This window comes from Amblyomma maculatum, chromosome 1, assembly GCF_055883805.1.
Source record: "Amblyomma maculatum isolate TAMU_Amacu chromosome 1, ASM5588380v1, whole genome shotgun sequence".
In the NCBI taxonomy this organism is placed as follows: domain Eukaryota; kingdom Metazoa; phylum Arthropoda; class Arachnida; order Ixodida; family Ixodidae; genus Amblyomma; species Amblyomma maculatum.
In genome coordinates, this window is record NC_139344.1 from 454348667 (window position 1) to 454362286 (window position 13620).

A 13620-nucleotide genomic window follows, 5' to 3' on the forward strand; every position below is an offset into this window, starting at 1 on the left:
CGGCAACGGCTGGTCTGGGCAGCGCCACGCCACGCCCATTCTCCAAAGGCGCGCGCATCTGCAGTTGTTTCCCGTGCGCCAACACATGACGTTTGCAAGCCATGTGCGTGGGTGTGCCCATTCTTTTGCCGAGCTATCTCTCGCCTTCAGCACGCACAACGCATGCGCCAAGCAGCTCAGCCTGTTTTCAGACAGACGTCGGATGCTTTCTCCAGCGTGTGTTGCGAACCCTCTGCGTGCGGCGGCGCGGCAGCGGACGTGGCTACTAATTCTATCATGGCTATGGCGCCTGCGGATGTTAAGAAGCGGCAGCTCTGTTTTTCTTTTTTTGCGAGAGTCATCCTTTTTTATCGTTGTACTGTACGTGCGGCGTAGCGTAAGATATGGCGGCTGCGGACGTTAAGAAGCAGCAGGTTTTTTTTTTTTTTTTTTTTTTTTTTTTGCGGGGATGTTTATTTTATTTATTTATTTTTATCGTTTATCCTGGCATGTATGAATCAGCGAAAGCATGCGGTCATCTGCTGCGATCATGACACCCGCCCCAAGTGCGGCATGATAAATCGAACCAGGCTTGTGCAATCAAGCCATCACGGGCACTCTGCCAATTTCATTCCCCGCCACCGCAGGAGCTATCAACGCGCACTGACGTTATCGCTGCGCAGCATCTTGGCACGCTGCCAATGAGCTGTGGATGAGACGACCGAAACGGACTGACGCGCGCCATCGACATGCAAGCGAAAACGCTCGCGATTTCTGGCCGCGGGGACACAGAAACCTTGTTTTGAGCTGCCGCAGTGGCTCGAGCGGAGAGAGGGACGCAGTTCCAACAAGTTTGAAAATTTTCGCTCTGTCGCTGCCGCTCGTCGCTGAGATCGCTCAGTCGCTTGCATGTGAGCGAGCTGGCCTTAACGCATTTTTTTTTTCAAATTCTCGGGTGCAAAAGTGGAGGGTGGGTTCATTATGCGAGTGGGTTGATTACACGACAAATTTGGTATCGTTTTTTCGCATCGTAAGTGCCGTCACAAGCCGATTTCCGTACATCAAATTATCGATATATCGAACTATTTCGCGATCCCCTTCGAGTTCGATATATCCGGGTTTGACTGTACTGACATTTTTTTCTTTAGAACTTGAGACAGTATATAAAATTTAGAGCTATTGAGGGCAGCTGTCAGTGGGTCTCTTACAAAGCAAGCAACAACAAATGAATTTATTGGCTGGGATTTTGTAGTAGAGGGCTCAGGAGTAATTTCAACCACCTAGGGTTATTTAACATGCACTGACATCGTACAGCACGCGGGCGCCTTGCTTCTTGCCTCCATTGAAAAGTGGTCACTGCAGTTGGGATTCGATCTCGCACCCTCGGGCCCATTAGTTGAGCGCCCTAACCACTACACCACGATTGCAGAATACTCTGCTTCAATTGTGAAGCTTTTACTTCCGACACCATATGCACAGTGAGCAGTGCTTTAAACGGCTTTTCCACATTTCAGTTGCATTACGCAGTTTCATTGCTGTTCCTTGCAAGCCTTGCTCATCAGATGAAACAACACAAATTTGCTGTAAAGATTCTTAGGACGTTCCATGCAACAGAATTACGAGAGCAGCAGCGCAGTAAAAAAATTTTTTTCCATAGACATCACATTCACTAACTATTCAGATTTACAAATACTATTTCTATGATATGAAGGTGAGCACTTATACCTTCAATAAAGAAATATTTAAAGGAAAAGGGACGGGGGAGAAGGGCAAAGCCACTTTTAAATTGCGAAAAATTCAGTTTTAGGAAAATTGAAGTGCATGTCCATTCATTTTATATGCTCTTCCAAAGTTCACAGCTAAAACCTACCAGGAAATATGTGGAACCTATATTAAAAAATATATAGGTTTTATAAACTGCAGCAGCGTTGCTTATTGTGAGACGTATCATAAAGTCACAAATCCAGTGATTGTTGAATCAGCGTTAAAACTCCATTTTCTCAAGCCGACAGGCTTTCCACAAGGTATAAAGAAATAAGAATTATGTAAGAGAGAAAAAAAAAAAAAAGAAAAGAAGCCCTCGAAATATAATGGTGAAATTTTGTGCAGTTAGATCTGGGAGCATTACTAACATGAAGAAAAAGAAAAGGCATTTTCATCTAAATATGCAAAGAAGTAAAGTGCGCGCTGATAGCCGCCTCCTCCCTTATTGAATTTTAGGACAGATGATTCTTCAGAATAGCGATCATCAAAGAAATGCAGTCACCTCTTAATACACAAACCTGTATATCAGACCCTAAAGGCTCACGAATTTTACACACACAAATATTTTGTAGCCATTTGTGAATAATTCATTGAGCCAGCTTGGTCAGGTGACACGGTGCACACATAGAAGACTCCCCTTGTAAGTGGAATGGAGGTAAACACAGTCCGGGAAATTGAAATTGAAAAATACATAACACAATTCGTTAACTGTTGTATGGAACAGTAGAGCCCCATCACTTCGAGCCCCATGCAAACAGAACGTGTGACGCTCTTACCAGCGGCCGACGACTGCATGCCTGACAGCAGTGCCACCACCATGAGTAGGTGCTCCGAGGTGGACTCGCGACCAGGCATCAGGCCACACAGCTCACCTAACTGCTTCAGCTGCAATACGGAACAGAACAACCACGGAGTCACTCGGCAAAAGAAATCTCATTACCTGGCTGGCTTCAGAAAACAGAACTAAAACTGCAATCCGGAACAGAACAGCCAGGGAGTCACTCAGCAAAAGAAATCTTATTACCTGGCTCGCTTCGGAAAACAGAACTAAAACACACAAGGGCAAGAGCTGTGCGTTGCTTGGAATGCGGGTGTGTGTCCAAATCACAATGTTAGGATTGCGTGACAGGGGGATGCTGTGTATTTTGCAGTCGAAAGAAGAACGTCGCTGGGCACTAGGTGAAGGACAAAACTGGTAGGAAGGGTTGCGGTTGTGAGCATGGGAGCAGCATGTCATGGAGTGTGTTGTGTCTCCGCTAATGTACGATGTCACACGCATCATGTCAAAGTGCAGTGTGACATACTCGGAATCCACCTCACCAGCTGGCGTGCTGCCAAAGTGTACCTTTCCACTGGTGTCTTGAATTTATGTGATGTCACACACGCATTCCACGGGTGGGTGTACTCAATTAGAAGCACAGAATTACTGCATATTGCTTGCATAATGAATGCAACATCTACTATGACTGTCAAAAAGTGAAATTCTTTTCCCTCAACCCTTCCTCATGGCACGCAGTCTTCTCGTGCCAATAGTGAATGGGCAGGTGCCATGTTCTGAACACCAAGGTAACTATGCAATAATATAAAACCCCATCAGTTTTATCAGCTGAATGTCAAGCCTGCTGTATACACCGCTCAATGGGACAATCCATAAAATGTTGTGAAAGGAGTCCGAGTACTAACAGAAACCCTGCCACAGCCATGATCTGGAATATAAATATAAATATATATACAGTCGAACCCGGATATATTGCACTCGAAGGGGATCGCGAAATAGTTTGATATATCGATAATTCGATATACAGAAATCGGCTTGTGACAGCACTTACGATGCGAAAAAACGATACCGTATTTGTCACGTAATCAACCCACTCGCATAATGAACCCACCCTCCACGTTTGCACCCAAGAATTCGAAAAAAAAAAAAATACATTAAGGCCAGTTCGCTCACATGCAAGCGATTGAGCGATCTCAGCGACGAGCGGCAGCGACAAAGCAAAAAATTTCAAACTTGATGGGACTGCGTCCCTCTCGCCGCTCGAGTCACTGCGGCAGCTCAAAACGAGGTTTCTGTGTCGCGGCGGCAGAAATCGCCAGCGTTTTTCGCTTGCATATCGACGGCGCACGTCACTCCGTTTCGGTCGTCTCATCCACAGCTCATTTCTTGGCAGCGTGCCAAGATGCTGCGCAGCGATAACATCGGGGCGCGTTTATCTTTTGATCGCTCTTGCGGTGGCGGGGAGCGAACTTGGCAGAGTGCCCGTGATGGCTTGATTGCACAAGCCTGGTTCGATTTATCGCGCCGTGCTTGGGGCGGGCGTCATGATCGTAGCAGCTGACCGCGCGCTTTCGTTGATTCATACATGCAAGGAAAAACGACTCCCGCCAAAAAAGAAAAAAAAAATTCAGCCGCTTCTTAACGTCCGCAGCCGTCATATCTTACGCTACGCCGCGTGTACAGCACAGCGATAAAAAAAGATGACTCGCAAAAAAAGAAAAAAAAAACATCAGAGAGAGCTGCCGCTTCTTAACGTCCACAGGTGCCATAGCCACGTCAGCCGCCGCGCGCAGAGGGTTCGCAACACACGGAGAAAGCGTCCGACGTCTGTCTGAAAACGGGCTGAGCTGGCTTGGCGCATGCGTAGCGCGTGCTGAAGGAGAGAGATAGCTCGGCAAAAGAATGTGCACACCCACGCACATGGCTTGCAAACGTCATGTGTTGGCACTCGGGAAACGATAACTGCAGATGAGAGCGCCTTTGGGGAATGGGCAGTGGCGCTGCCCAGACCAGCCGAAAGCCGAACTGTCCCCTCTCATTCCTTCCGCGCGTGGTTAGAAAACGTCACGCGGCAAACGGCCAAGGGTGATGCGATCGTCTTTGGAGAAGGCACACTTTCCAGTGCGTGGTGCGGAGTTCGATATATCAAACGACCGGTGAAATTGAGTTCGATATATGACGCGGCTTTCCTATACTTTTACATGGGATTTTCAAGGGGATATTCCATGAGTTCGATATAACCAAAATTCGATATATCCGGGTTCGATATAACCGGGTTCGACTGTGTGTATATATATATATATATATATATATATATATATATATATATATAGACCTGGAATACAAAGAAGAGCAGCAACTTGCAGCAGTTCGCCTTCGCAGTGAATGGTGCAAGTTGTGCTAAAAACTCTCCTTGCAGTACTGTCCCTGGACAGAATTTATGCGCCATTACACACTGCAGTTAAGGGCAGTTTAGGTCAACTTTGTTGACTGTGCTTTTGAGTATGGGAAATGTGCTGAAGAGTTCTTTCCATTTTATTTTAAAGGTGAGTCATAGTGGTGGAAGTATTCAGTCATATTTTTCTACATAAATCTGCTCCATACACGTAATGTACGCACTCACCAAAAGTTGAGAAATTTTGCGAAAGAGAAGTGCATTCATTATGCCAGTCAATACGGTACATGCCTCATACTGACAAGGAATGGCATATATGAGGCAGCGGGCACATGGGGACAATTGTGTTTCTAGCCACTTGGTGCAATAGCATGCAGGTACTATAGATCTGCATTCGGAGCATTTGCGGCAAAACAGTGCTATACAAGAGAGTTCTAACTGCCATTTACTCCCCACACTGACCAAGAAGCAGCTGGGGTGCAACCGTCACAAGGAAGGAGAATGTAATGACGATAAAGGTGGAGAGGTTGGCTGGCGGTAAAGTGACCCTGACCTGATACTCCATACTGGAAAAGGAGGAAAGAGGAAGCAAAATGAGACTTGAGGTGTGAATGAAGAGTGACGATGTCATCATCATCCGGACTGTACCAACTGCAGGATGAAGGCCTCTCCCATAATACTCCAATTAAACTGGTCCTGTGCTAGCATCCACTTGACCCCTGCACACTTCTTAGCCTCATCCGCCCATCTGACTTTCTGCTTTCCCCCAAGCTACGCTTTCTTTCCCTTAGAATCCAGTTTGTTACCCTAAGCGACCATCAGTTATCCTCACTTCGCACTACATGATCTGCCCATGCCCATTTCTTTTCGATTTCAACTAGAATGTCATTACCTCGAGTTATTTTTCTTACCCACTCTGCGTGCTTCCTATCTCTTAACGTTACATCTACCATTTTCCATTCCATAGCTCTCTGCATTGCCCTCAACAAAAGTAGCAGCCATTTCGTTCGATGTCATAGCACAGTGAAATTCCTTTACGTGGTATGTGTTATTGAGGAGACCATGCACACACTGTGTGGCACTTGGTTCGCGTGGTGCCAAAGCATAAGCATGTACAGCACATCTTGCACACACACCAGCTGTCATTGCACACACTCCACACACATTTGCAGGGAAGAGCTCTGGATACTTTCATATCCTGGCACAAATGCGCAAGCCCGCACACCATACGCCGCTGATGAAAGAGCTCCAAGTACACACACATGTCCCGGCACAAACGCACATGCTGATGTGTAGTCCACGTCATAAATTATACAGGTCCACACAGTACTGCACACGCAAGCGTCACAAACAAGAATCTAGGCTTATTTCACCTGAAAACTACAGCCACCCTGGTGCACGAAGTAGTTTCCTCGGACAGAGGGCAACTGTCTAGTACGTCTCTGAGAAAGCTTCCATGGCTCTCCTTGTATCAGTGCGGTGAGAGTGTTCGCAAATAACATAATGAACTGTTTCTGGAATGTTGCTCTTAAGCAATTCGGGCTTGCTTCAAGTCTGTTCTTGTGGAGGTAGCTTTTGGAGTATGTGATGCCAAGCCGTAACCGATGGAACAGAGTCCCTTGACGTTGCACAGCATTAGATGGTAGGTAAAGAGACGAATCAGCATCAACTTGAGAGATGCATTCCTGCTGATGGCTCACACTGTTGCTGTGCAACTGCATGGCACCCTGTGCTGAATGAGCCTTTAAGACTGCAACGTCCCTTCTGAGACTTCGATCCAAGCCTGATCAGCATGAGCAAGCTTAGCGTCAGCATCAACATGCTCACTTCCTCCCATACCAATATGGCTGGGTATCCACTGAAGCCTGAAGGTGTGGCCTCATTGAAACACCTCAGCTAGAAAAATCATAATTTACCCAATTAGCTGCTCAGATGTCTGGTTTTATGCATGTTTTCATAATACTGTCGCGAAGCCTTCAAAACTGTATTTGTTGTTTTTTAACAGCCGCCGGCATGCGGCCTTATCACTCTGATTCTGGATCGCGTATCAGTTCTGTATTCTTTGTTTGTTAATGCTCGATGTCGCGAGTTGCACCTTTATCAGTTTCGTTGTAGCGCAAGATGCACCGAGATCTGTCTCGAAGATGCTGGCCACTCGTGTGTCTTTCTTCATGGTTCCAGCATGTGCATGTAGCAGTAGCGACATTATATAGATTGTTCTGAGCAGCCTTTAAATTGAGCGTTGACAAGTGCGACGGGCATTCTTTGTTCGTTGATCGACGAGCACGTTTGTTGCTATCGCCGTCGCCGAGTTTTTTTGCTGTCGCTGCCGCTGAGTTGCTTAGTTCTTTAGCGGGCGCAAGTCAGCCCAATAAAGAGTTAATTTAAGTACCATCAAGCCTGTGTCTTCTTTTGGTGTCAACGGCCTTGTCACCACTACGTGACAATACGCAATGCAGGTCTTCAGTCGCAGATCAACATTTTTTTTTAAGAAATGTGGGGAAAAAAACCTATTATCTAGGAAAACGTATCATCTAAACTACCTGATTTTGAAAACATTTTACTGCTGAATGAGACACAAAGGCATTTACAATTGAGACTTTCACTGCATAAAACTGTAGATCAGCATTTATTGACATTCAGCATGCAGAGATTCTTTTTTATCTCTCACAGAATTCAATCTGTATTTTTGCTGTCCCAAGCACGGAAGAGATTTAGTAACAAATCCAGTTTACAGAGGGCAATGACAAGCCGGGATCATTTCCTAGGTTGTTTCCGAATGTTTTGCCCTCTTACATCACCGATATGTGGAGAAGCCATTGCGATGGCTTACAGTCCCCACATTTTTGCTCATGCTGAGTCCCCAAGACCCAGCCCACTTGTATGCAAGCGAATAGTCGTAGTTATCAAATGGTTCACCCCTATGGCCCTAAGGCACCGCAAAGAAACCACATTTCTCCTCATGAAGTTATGTTTCCAGTGGAATGTGTGCCTTGTATGTTGGCTTGTTGTCTTTCTTGATGCTTCGCCGTTTTGCACGTGGGCACTGCAGGAAAGCAACTTTGGTGCCTGAGTGCTGCCGGTAAGTTTTTTTATGTCACGTGCACATGTTAACACATGTCCAGTTGATCGCAGAATGTATTATATACGACTATACATGTCAAAATCCTGAACATAGTGTTCAGAAAATTGTGTTATCTAAGAACATATTAACCGGCATAAAAGTAGTGTAACTCGATGGAAGATGTTTTACTGCCTCTGATTTCGAGCGTATGAAATGAAAAATGGTATAAACTGGGAACATATCAACGAGGTTCTACGGTCTGCTGACCAATGCAACGGAAGGCCTCTTCTATGCCTGCCAATCTGGATGTCATGGAAGATGTTCTGTGCATGAGCCTAAAGTGAAGGCTGGAGTCTCCATCTGTAGATAAGATGCTCAAAATGGTAGAACCACATGAATAAAAGGTGATGCTGCCTACCGCAACCTTACAACCTTAAAGCAAAGGTAGACACAGAGATGGATAAACAAGAAAGGTGTCACAAACTAAAAAATTCATTGAGAGCTTTCTTTCGTGTCACCAGTCACGCATGCCTAACATTTCAGGCTCTTAAAAAGTGCCACAATGCCACAAACGATGATAGCACCCACCTTTTCTCGTGCATAAGACCAGAGTCCGACTGTATGTAGAGAGTACGCGGCGCCATTCACCATGGTGGACTGTTGCTGTTGCTGCTCCTTCCGCGATGGCGGTGGTGTGGCATTAGCAGGAGCCACCATGTCATCTGTTGCATTGCTGCCCTCGCACGCAGACAGCACCTCCAGACAGCTGGTGAACACCCAGCATGCCACTGCCCCAGGCGGCGTGGATACCTGGTGGCAGTGACCAATTAATAGGTGCTTTCCTCCCAGCTCTCAGAGGTGTTGTTCCCTACGCTGAAATTCATTTGTTAAAAACTGTCAAATATTTTCGGTGCACAGAGAGCAGAGCTTAAACTGGAATGCACTGCAGTGGGGGCACCAGAAATTCTCACACAGAACTTTCCCCTCTGCATTGAAAAGCTGGCAACATCACCCAAACTGACAATAAAAAAAAAAAAAAGAAATTCCTAAATTGTAGAATTGTGAGGATTAGCATCCCAAAGCAACACTCAGACAGATGCTGTAGTGGGGGGGCCTTGGATTAATCTAGAACAGTGTGGTTCTTCAACGTGCACGACAACAAGGGTGTTTCTCTACCTTGCTTCCATCGAAGTATGGCTACCCAGGCCAGGAACAACCTGCGACTGTGGCATAAGCAGCCAAATGCCAAAGCCACTGAGCCAGCAAAACCCACCTTATATGAAAAAGGATTTACATATAGCGGCATTGAACAAACCACTTAGCACTTCTCAAAACACATGAACACAGTGCTAAAGTAAAAATTGCAGGGCATCATTGAAAACTGGCTGCCCAGCGCAAAGACAGCATAACATGACACAGGACACCACATGGCTTTGGAGCTGAAATTTGCAGATGGTATATGATCAAAGAGCGTTGGGAGAAGAGTTTACCATGTGCTAGTTGTAGCAGCGAGACACCGCCTGCCAACTTCGCTGACGTGAAAGGGCAGTGATAAGAATCCTCACCTCCAGGATGGCCAGCTCGTGGACGGTGTTGTGCAGGAACGACAGAGTGCGCGTCGCCATCTCAGACGTCCGGTTCTGGGAACAGGAACATAGTGCACCAACAAAGATGAACCAACTTTTATTACTGCAGATGCTGAACAAGAGCCCCACCATACAAGAAAAAAGGAGCAGAGTGGTTTGAAACAGAAGGAAACAAGAGGTGCTGCCAGCCCACCAAGTTCCACAGAGTTGGCCAAAATTCACTGTTGCCTAGCTGGAGCGCCATCATCATCATCAACCGGACTATACTGACTGCAGGGCGAAGGCCTCTCCCATATTCCTCCAATTTACTCGGTCCACTGCTAGCTGCACCTACTTTAACTCTGCGAACTTCTTAATCTCATCCGCCTACCTAACTTTCTGCCTCCAAAGATGAACCAACTTCTATTACTGCAGATGCTGAACAAGAGCCCCACCATACAAGAACGAATGGAGGAGAGTGGTTTGAAACAGAAGGAAACAAGAGGTGCTGCCAGCCCACCAAGTCCCCAGAGTTCACCAAAATTCACCGTTGCCTAGCTGGAGCATCATCATCATCATCAGCCGGACTATACCCACTGCAGGGCGAAGGCCTCTTCCATATTCCTGCAATTTACCTGGTCCTGTGCTAGCTGCATCCACTTGACCCCTGCGAACTTCTTAACCTCATCCGCCCACCGAACTTTCTACCGCCCCGTTACGCTTTCCTTCCCTTGGAATCCAGTTTGTTACCCTTTTCGACCATCGGTTATCCTCTCTTTGCACTACGTGCCCTGCCCATGCCCATTTCTCCCTCGATTTCCACTAGAATGTCATTTTCTCTAACCCCCACTCTGGACGCTTGCTGTCTCTTAACGTTACCCCTACCATTTTCTATTCCATAGCTCTATGCATCGTCCTCAACTTAAGTAGAACCCTTTTTGTTAGCCTCCCCGCTTTCATTCAAAACTGCAGTGCAAGGCACCAGCAGTAACATAGAAGCTATTCCATCTTAAGAAAGTTTGAGCTCACACCTAAATGTTACACACCTTACTGGGCAGCTGAAGGGGCAGTTTAGAAGATGCTGTAAGTGTCTTGAAAACCACTGCTATTCATGTGCATAATTATTATTACAGCAAAAACTTGTTACAAGAGACGTTCAAGGGACCCAAAAAAGATGTCTCTTGTAAGCAAGGTCTCTTGTAACCAAAAATTCCAAAAGCACTGTGTTGATCAGTTTACTGCACATCAGCATATAAATGCATTCACACGAATTAACAGGGAACCTTTCAGGAAAGCTTAAAGAAGTTATTCATACTAGTATGTATTTTTGTGAGTGTAGAGTGTATTTCTTCCCGAACTCCGGAGGTAAAGCAATTCACTTTGCAAGCCTTCCTGTTGCTCTAATACCTTTGAAGATCTCTTACATGGTTGTCCCCCTCGGATGCTGACACTTTTCCTCTGAAATGTCCTTGTAGTCATTCTCTGTGGAACACGTGCCACTTACTTGCGCGAGAATTGCACAGGGAGCACACAAGATCTACATCTGCAGATACGAATTCCTCAAAAGATTCTGGTACCTCAGCAGCCTCTTGGATGCTCGCCTAAGCTTCATCTTCAAGGAAGCTTTCCACAGTATCCATATATGGGCCCTCTTACATCATGTCACCACATTTAAAGCCTGCTTGTCTGAAATGGTATTACACAGCTTCATTTCTCAGGCCATTCCAGACACCTGAAATCATCTGAACAGCAAACTTTGCATCAATTACTATTGTACATTACTATTGCCTATCGAGCAACAGGCGTTCTACCAACCTTGTTTTGCACAGCAACTTGACAGAGTGCATAAAGCCTTTGTCTATTGGTTGAAGGTAGGGTGTGGGATTTGGAGGGAAAAATAACTTTGATGGCTTTGAGCATGAGAACTTTGGTGTTTTTAGTGCTGCAAGAAACATTGTTTGCAAAGAGAAAGACATCAAGATTCTGAGTTTTCATCTTGAGATTAGATTTTAACAGCGAGAAGTTAAAAATGCTGGACGTCATTCATGCATTTTTATTTACTTCGCAGGTGACAGAAATGCAGTGCCAGTGGCTGAAACAGTGGGGTCGTTTTGACTTTCCAATCATGGGGAAGCACTTCTCAGTTCCTGACATATACGACTAAAAGGATGTTGATATGGAACAAAATTTAGCTAAGGGAATCTGAAATGCATCATGTACGAGCTGGTACGCTTCAGCTGCATTGTATGAGCACACCTGGGTTGTGTCGCTTCTAAATAGTGAAGAATTTACTCCAGGGACCTGAAAAAGTTGTTCTTAATAACCGAGTGTCTCTTGTAACCATGTCTCTTGTATGCAATGTTGTTAACATGGCAGACATAGGAAAACCAATGAAATCATTTTCAAATGACTCTTATAATCGAGTGTCTCTTGTAACAGTGTCTCTTGTAACGAGATTTAACTAATAGTAATAACAGCAACAACAACCATTTGGCACCCTGATCTATGTGTGTTGGAATTTCAGAAAATCATTGCCAAGGATCCACTTTTTTGTTTTGCAGTTTTGGCAAAGCCTGCCTTGCCTAGGAGCATCAAAAGAATTCTGTCAACGTTGCCACTCATGCATTTATCAAGCTTCCGCTCCCATCTCCATACCTTCAGCAGTATAGAGACATAAAACAAAGCACCTGTAATATGTGAGGTGCTCTGCCATTTACATGTATGCGTGCAACATCGCCACATCTTTCTCTGGCATGAATGTGCTGTTCGTAATTCCTGTACAAAGAAGCCAACCAATTCTGGCATCCCATTTTCAGTTTTTAAACAACATATGCAGCCTTAATACTATAAAGGAAGGTAAGGAAGTGAAAAAAAAATTATTGCAGAAAGGTGAAACGAAGAAACAAAAAGGAAATAAAGAAACCAGATGCCCAGAAACAATTTACTCCAGACAGAGCCAAAACAAACCCTCGCGTTCGCAGTTCAGAAAATGGCCCCAGCATTCAACCGACAACCTGAAAAGCTGAACACCAGCCACTGTTTGGCACTAAATTTTCGTTGAATGCTACAAGCTTTTGGAATATGGAGCTTCAACATCTATACAGTAAGGAAACTCTAAATTATAATTAAGTGAAGCACAGCTCTATCTGGCATGTATAGTGAAGCTTTCTCTTCAATAAAAATGGTGGTGATGAGTAAAGGAACCAAGTAGGTAGCCAGATATGCGCAACTAATTTTGCCTCCTTGCAAAAATAAACTGTTGCTTCAATTTTAGTAGTAAACTAAAATGAATACTTCCTTCAAGTAGTACAGTAGAACTTATTGTTAGGCTAGTTGGTACATGTTATAAAATAAAGAAGCACCAACAATAACAGAACACAAGGAAGTGACACTTGTGTTCGTGTCACTTCCTTGTGTTTTGTTATTGTTGCCGCTTCTTTACTTCATTCAAGTAGTGCCGCACTGCACAAGTCTGCTGCAATTAGATTCCTATTTCTAACTGCAGGAATGTCCTCTTCTGTACCTGCAGGCGGAGTAGAGCGCACTGTCGGGAGAAGAGGTAGTTGCGCAGCTGCAGGAGGGACCCCCGGCCACTGAGAAGCAGCTGTCGCTCGGGGCTGTGGGCAGGATCCAGACCCAGCCGCAGGCCACCCCAGGCCTCACAGCCCAGTTGGGCCAGCTGGGACAGCCACTCGGGCATCTCTGGGAAACCCAACGCAGGTACCACACATGCACACACACATCAAGGGCAGAGACAACATAGTCCGTCTCTGTTGACATGGCCACATCGCAAGTGCCCGATTTTATTCCTCTGCCAAGCATTCACCCATGACCCTGCAAAGCAAGGTCATGAGCTCTGTGTCTCTAAACCAGTGGGTGTCCAATGTGGCTAGTTTTTGTTTCGCAAATGCCTTACTTTATATTAGATCCCAGTTCTCTGCACTTTCCACCTCCAATGTCCCTGCCGCATATTTCTGAATCATCAATGGTACTGTACACCAAATTTGGCTCATAATGCAATAATTTTCAATTATGATTTTTGCCGTAAAGCACCACAAAATGGAGCCGAAACGCG

The 13620-nt window shown here is 45.4% G+C and overlaps 1 protein-coding gene across 2 annotated transcripts in view; it reads right to left on the reverse strand.

Annotated features, from left to right (window-relative positions):
- The window catches only part of SIDL (SIDL trafficking protein particle complex subunit 10), a 95714-nt gene that overhangs the window by 48742 nt on the left and 33352 nt on the right, over positions 1-13620 (reverse strand). For both annotated transcript variants that reach the window (XM_084603024.1, XM_084603023.1), the window contains exons 7-10: positions 13069-13247; positions 9546-9620; positions 8569-8790; positions 2520-2628 (exon numbers count right to left, since the gene is read on the reverse strand). In XM_084603024.1, the coding sequence (XP_084459150.1) occupies positions 2520-2628; positions 8569-8790; positions 9546-9620; positions 13069-13247 (585 nt within the window). The remainder of the gene's footprint in view (positions 1-2519; positions 2629-8568; positions 8791-9545; positions 9621-13068; positions 13248-13620) is intronic.